This window comes from Panthera leo, chromosome C1 (genome assembly GCF_018350215.1).
Source record: "Panthera leo isolate Ple1 chromosome C1, P.leo_Ple1_pat1.1, whole genome shotgun sequence".
Taxonomy (NCBI): domain Eukaryota; kingdom Metazoa; phylum Chordata; class Mammalia; order Carnivora; family Felidae; genus Panthera; species Panthera leo.
This window is the reverse complement of record NC_056686.1, coordinates 45,724,388-45,731,222: the sequence shown is the minus strand read 5'-3', so window position 1 is coordinate 45,731,222 and position 6,835 is coordinate 45,724,388. Positions and strand designations below refer to the sequence as shown.

At 50.0% G+C, this 6,835-nt stretch overlaps 1 protein-coding gene across 6 annotated transcripts in view; it reads left to right on the top strand.

The window, feature by feature from the left end:
- The first annotated feature begins 5,726 nt into the window (after positions 1 to 5,726).
- The window catches only part of FYB2 (FYN binding protein 2), a 130,445-nt gene continuing 129,336 nt past the window's right edge, over positions 5,727 to 6,835 (top strand). For all 6 annotated transcript variants that reach the window (XR_006205977.1, XR_006205976.1, XM_042951744.1 and 3 more), the window contains exon 1: positions 5,727 to 6,153. Coding sequence is in view for 4 of the 6 variants with exons in the window: in XM_042951744.1 (XP_042807678.1) it covers positions 6,145 to 6,153 (9 nt within the window). In the remaining 2 variants the exon portion in view is untranslated. The remainder of the gene's footprint in view (positions 6,154 to 6,835) is intronic.

Here is a 6,835-nt window from a genome sequence, read left to right as displayed (position 1 = left end):
ATATATTTGACATATGTAATGACCGTCATGCCTGATACAAAGTAAGCACTCAGTAAATAAAGGATGCTTGTTATTATGCCCAGCAGCACTCAGGCACAGCAATCTGGCCTTCAAGTCAGTCCCTAAGAAGTTCAAGATTAGTTTCCTTATCTCCAAGCCCATCCCTTCCTATTTCCTCTCCTTTTCCTATGAGCCCACTGCTAATGGTTTACTAGAGCCCACAGGTGCATTGTAAGAAAACTGTATTAGTTAGAGCAAAATAGGCCACGCTGCAGTAACAAATAGCCCCGAGATGTGAATAGCTTGACAGAGCAAGAAATGTATTCGTAGCACAATCTGATGACTATTGGACAGACCATCGCTCTCTTAGAAGTACGGACTCGGAGCCAGGCCCCCTCTGCTGTGTGATTCTGCTGTCTTAATCATGTGGCTTCTGAGACTGCTGCCGAAGGAGAAGAGGGCAAGTGGACAGTCGAGCCTGGGAGTAGCATTCATTCCTTCTTCCACAGCCCATTGGCCAGAACCTGGTCACACAGCCAAATCTAATCACGAGGGAGGTTGGAAAGTACAGTCTGATCATGTACCCAAGAACTGGGACTTGGTGAACACAAAGCATTGTCTCTGCCCATCCCTTGATAAAGTAGCCTCCATAAGCCCCAACGGGTGAGGAGAGGTAGCTGTATCTCAGCCACATGGCTTGCTCATCAGCTCTCGTCTATCTCATCAGCCCTGTGGAGTCTCTCAGGAACCAGTGCCATGGACAGGCTGACCTCAGAGGCCCCTGCTGTCCCTATCCCTCTATGTAACATTCCATCCCAAATGCGGACCATGTTGCTTCCTTTTCCACTATGCTAGAGCTGAGGTTAAATATCCAACTATCCTAGATTTTACCAAAGATTGGGGAAACGATACATGAGGAATAAACAGAGAGTAAGCGAGAGTTGATAGTTTGCTTATTTTTTTTTTAACTGGGTTTATGCGCCCTCAGCCTCGGTCTTCCCTGAGACCACCTGTCTGCCACACTCCTGTCCTTCAGCCACAGGTCAGAGGCCTCTGATCTCTACTATCCGAGAATGCCCACACATGTCTTAAGTCCACAGAACATAGGCACGGTGTTTAAGAGGGAGTGGTTAGAGAACGGGATGTGCACATGGGTGCAGGAGAGAAGCTATGCCTCCCTACGTCCTTGCAAGGAAAGCAGTTCTCATTCTTAAATAAAGCTTTCAAACATTTATGAAAATCAGCTCCCCAAATTATGATTCATAGTTCATGTGCCAGTTGGCTTCTTGGGGAGACCTACCTCTCCTCTTTCCTAGTACTCTGAGCCCTCAAGCATTGCAGTCATGTAGTATTTCTGTGCCCTCAAGTCCAGACCAAGAAAACCAGAGAGAGAGAGGGGGTTCCCTGCCTGAGTTTTCCATCTGAGGACCCACTTATCTGAATGATGCGACGTGAAAGCAGTTGATATTGGGAATGATTCCATACTTCCAGGCAAGCCCCATGTCCTTCCCACAGGGGAGTGGCCTTCCTTCTATCTCAACAAAGTAAGCATATCTGAAAACATGTTAATAATTCATCTGAGTGATGCATACATAACGTAACGGCATTAGTGGAGGAAGCCAGTTTCCTTTCAAGAATCTAAAAGGTTGCTACATCCCCAGTTCCAAACACAGCACCTGGCAACAGAGTAGGGGTTCAAATCCTTGGTTACAAGGATAATAAAAGGAAAGCAGTTTGCCTTGGTCATGTTTGCTTAGCCTCCTTTAAGGAAGTTCTTACTAAATCACGATATATTATTAAGCTGAGTATTTAGATGAGCACAGAATTGAGGTGTGAGCTTCCTTCAAGGAAAAAGAGCAACCAGCTGGGTTATGGCTCTCACACTGGTGAAAAGGAAGCAGACCCTTTCGTGAGCCCACGTACCTCCCAAGCTAACTTTAGGCATTTTATCCTGAAATAACGTACCTTCCAATCATTATGTACTTTGCAGTTATCATCCCCCATTTCTGCACCGTTTACCCATCCCTTCGTACCTTTCCATCCCTTCTGTCCTCTGCACGGCTACCATCTTCACTCAGAAACATCCTGTTTTACTGGGCTCTGTGTTGCTCACTCCCTCACGGCCTTCTGGGGGCAGCATGGAGTGGGGGACAGAGCCATAGGGCTGGGTGGATCCAAACAGAGAAGCAGACCTGTACTCCACATAGCCCGGGCATTTGCCTTCACCCGCCTAAGCTTCGTTTTCTTTACCCATCAACTCAGATAACACCAATGATCTCACCACATTGTCATGAGGAATGGCAGAAAATATATGCGGACGCTGTAGCTTGTGGCACGACAGACTCTCAATAAATTTAAGTTCCTTTCTTCCTCCTTCTCTCCCTTTTAAAAATAGTCGGGATATAAATTATACATAAATAAATTACACTTACACTGGAAATCCTCAGGAATGATTAATGGAACCAATAATAATTTTAATATTAATAATAGGTTGCTTCGGCGGAATCATCCTAATTCTGACAATCAATCTACGTGCTGTGGCTTTGTCATCGTAATAACATAGAGTGCTCAAAGTTCACCCTAGAAAGAGCTGGATGTACACGATTTCCCATTTTCAGATATTTTTTAAATCCTCCTTTTTTTTTTGCATCAGAGTACTCGGCTACACACCATTACTTATGGCACAAAGTATAGGCAGTGTGTTTGCCGAGAAATGAAAGACAGACGTGAACGGAAACGCTGCAAAGCTACAGGCAGTATGTGAGACCGAAAGTAAGCATCAGGAATGTGATGGAGCCTCGGTGGCTCCGGGGGTCTGACTCTTGATTTCGGCTCAGGTCATGATGTCAGGATCAAGGCTTGGAGCCTGCTTGGAATTCTCTGTCTCTCCCCCTCTCTCTGCTCTTCCCCCCACTTTCTCTCTCTCTCCAAAATAAATAAAACTTTTTCCAAAAAGGAATGTGATGTAAGTACGGATTTCTACTGCTCAGTGTACTAAAAAATGGACCTCGTTGGAGAGTTTGGCACATCATCCCCAGTTATCAAGAGGAGCAAACTGAAACTAGAGCCTTGAAAGACAGAAATGTCTAGAAATATCTGCCAAGAATTTGCCCAAGTATCTGCTAAGCTTTCTGCTGACTTCTTTCAGACTTGGGTTTGGAAAAAATCGCTCTGAAGAAACCTTCAAGCTTTCAGATTCTGTGTTTATTTCAGATTCTGTGTTTCTCTAAAATTTAAATGGTAAAAAACCAGAGTGGTGGTGAGTGTGGGCTGCCTGGGTTGGAATGTCTGTCCTTCCACTTGCCAACTGCATTTCCCCAGATTGGTGTTTAACTCCCACGTGCCTCAGTTTCCTCAGCTGGAAAAACCAGGGTCATGATAAGGACTAAATGAAGTGATGTTTTTAAGGGTTGGGGCACTGTTCCCAGCGGGCAGTAGACTGGTCTGTCAGTTATTTCCTTGTCCATGATGAAGTGGAGATCATGGGGAGAGTCCTGGTCTGAAGCTTGAGGCAGGCCACCCAAGCACCTTGTATGTGTAAGAGGATCTCATTCTTCTTTTTCGATTGAGTTATTCATTCCTAAGTGTAATGAGATCTGGCTAAACTTCGATCAACCCCCTGATTTCACAGCCAGAACCCTCCCCACCACGTCTGTACCTTGTATCTCCCTTTTCTGTCTCTACCCACCCCCCCACCCCCAGCGTAAGCACATATGAGTTCTGAAGGATCTGCCGCCATGGGATGGGGGCCTACAAGCAAAATGGGATCATTACAGGGAAATCAAACAACGTCACATCATTTGTACACCCACATATAGCATATGCATGTCGACACTGACACAGCCACCATGAATTGAGGCGGAGAGAGGGTGGTAAAAGGGGAAGGATATCTTTGGTGCTTATGTAATGCTCAGCACGGTAGAGATGTTCACATGGCACGTAAACCCTTGGGCCAGCACTGCCAGTCCTCTTACCTAGTTTTATAGAAAAGGAACACACATGTCAGAGAGGCTGCGTCGTGGACATTCCCGAGGCCAACAGCTAGGGGTAAACTGGGTCTAGCGCCTAGAGGATCATAAGGTAATAACAAGAGATCCTATGGAGTTCCGCATGTCCTTAGGCCTACTTGCAAAACACTCCTAACAGCTACCAATGATTGATGCCTACTACATCCTATGGCCTTCCATTGAAACTTGTCCTGAACCAAACTGAAAACCACAGAGCTCCAAGTCCTTCCAAGGGCGGGGAGGGAAGACCCTCGCGACCCACTCCCCGCCCCTTCAACCCCGCCCTCTTCAGCCCCGCCCACTTCGACCCTCTCCCCCGCTGCCTCCACCATTGCAGGCGGGTCTGAAGCCCCCCCCCCCCCCCCCCCCCCCGGGGGAGTGCTTGCGTTAACAACAAAGGGAATTTGACAACCCCACTGCCAGCTGTTGTTGGGAGGAGGGCTCCTCATTCTCCAAAGAGCTCCTTCCGTCTTATCATTTACAAATGTATACAAGACTTCATCGCCTTGAACAGAAGGGAGGACAGGGTGAGAGGGAAAGTTACGGTTTTTGGCCTGCGCCCTGTTTCGTTGGAGGAACGGACCTCCAAGCTGGTTGTGAGCAGAGCTGCAGCATGGATCAAAGTGAGTTAACAAATCAATCCAGTGAGGTGTGCTGACCACTGATTTTTTAAATTGAACGGCACATCATGGCTCAGAGAAGAATCGAAAGTAACAGCATGATCACGCCCATATAAGAGTGATTATCATCTTGAGAAGTGTTTATTTTAGTACGTGGGTATGCGCGTGTGACGGAGTGGAGGCTCATGATGTAGAGGACAGATCTTACAGCAAGTCATTAATTATTAAAACACACCTAAAAAGCTTACCTAAAACCCATATTCCCAGACCCTAGATTAGAGACGATTCGTGTCCGCCTTGGGAACTTGGACCCTCTATTTTTAATAGATTCCCTGGCAGCTGTGACGATCAGCCAGGTATGAGAACCACGCAGGTGGGCGTTCCTCACCTGCCCTCTCCCTCCTCTGCCCCTCCTCCTCCCTCTCTCCCCCCCCCCCCCCCCCCCCCCCCTCTCTTCTGGACTGCTTCATGCTCCAGCTGAGCCCTAACAAAAGAGAAATCACAAAGACCTGCTTCAAGCAGCACCCACCCCCCAGGGCAGCCCTGAGCTCTTGAGAACTGGGAAATGAGGGTTGGGTTTCCAGCACCAGTAGTCAAAACAACGAAAGCAAAAACCCCTTCCTGCACCCTCCTACTCCACCCCTGACACACACACCAGAAAAACAAAACCACTTTAGCAACAGCCAGGCCCAGGTTCAAACCCTGATCCTTCAATTTACTGCCCATGTGACCACGGTTACAGGGCAGGTTATGGGATTTCTCTAAGCCTCAGTTTCCTCGCCATTTAGGTGAGAATAATTGCCCTTCCCAAGGGTGTGGTAGGATTTAATGTAAGAATGTATCCATATGCGATAATGTCAGCCCCCCAACAGGTGCTCCACGATAGCAGCTCCCTTTCTGGCCTCCACCACCCCTCCCTGCAAGCTTTGGTACTCTCTGTCCTCTTTGGGAGCCTTAGGCGAAGTTAAGTAGCCATCTCAGGGGCGGGGTTGGGCCAAGGCGGTTAGTAATTTACTAAGGGAGATTACGCAGTCCAGCCCAGCCGGAGCATTAGGTACTCACAGGCGCCCTGCCACCACCTCCCCTCCCTCCTCCTCCCTGTTCCTCAGCCGCTCCCCCGTGCCTCCTGCCTGGGGCACAAAGTGAACTCCTCTGTAGAGTGACTGTTGGGCCAGCCTGTGGGAGAGCCACTAGCTATGAAGGGCCAGTTGGTGGGTCTTTGGACAGGGAGGACCCCTTCCCTGCGGCAGGTGCGGGGTGCCCTGCAAAGTTCGGCGGCGGATGGAGGCGGGTCTGCGCCCAGCCTGGGGCCGGGAAGCTCCAACCCCTAGAGAGGGAGGAGCTGCTGCCCTGGTGGGGCAGGTGGGGGGAGCCTGGGCCCAGGTGTGTCCGGGGCTCTGGGAAGGGATTGCTCCCTGGCGGACGCCGGCAAATTAAAGCAGTCTTGGCCCCAGGATACGGCTCTGGGAAGCCGCGTTCGTCTCCCGAAGGATCCGTCGATTCTTCGGAGGAAGGCCATGGAAGGGGTAAGGCTTGCCGGCTTTCTCTGTGTTCTTTCTAGTGCCCGCCAACAGACAGCGGTGGGAAAGGGCTGTTTCTGCCTCCCGGGGAGAAGTAAACGTGTGGTGCTCGTGCGGTTCCAGAGGACTCACAGGGGCCCTGCCCCCCGGGGCAGGGGGGACAAAAAGAGGGCGTGTACTGGGTGCTCTGCATCGCCTCCCCGACTCTCCGAGGGTGAGGGGACCAGAGGCTCTCCGGATGGTGGCACAAGGGGTCCTAGCTCACACCCTGCCAGCTGGGTTTCTCACCTCTTCCCCCAGCCTGGGTGTACCTGCCTGTTGGCCTTTCTCTGTTTGTTTGCCCTTGTGGACCCGGCCGGTCCCCTGATGATTAGTGGGCTTCCTGGTCAGAGGGCAGGACTGCCCGGTGCGCTGCTGTGGCTTGTGGCTTCATTGTGGGCTCTGCTCCTTATTAGCTCTGTGGTCTGGGGCAAGTGAGTTCATCCTCCTGAGCCCCCCGGGTTCCTCGCTCATAAAATAGGATTACTAGGAGAATCACTGGATTGTGAGATGGTTGGAGGTATTTATTAAACTAGAGACGACCTGTGGGCGAGTGCCGAGCCCACAGCCCAGGTGGACTTCCTCTCCTCGCAGGTGCTGTTTGCAGGCCTGCAGAATCGCTCAGCTCACTGACCTCTCTTTCCTTCTC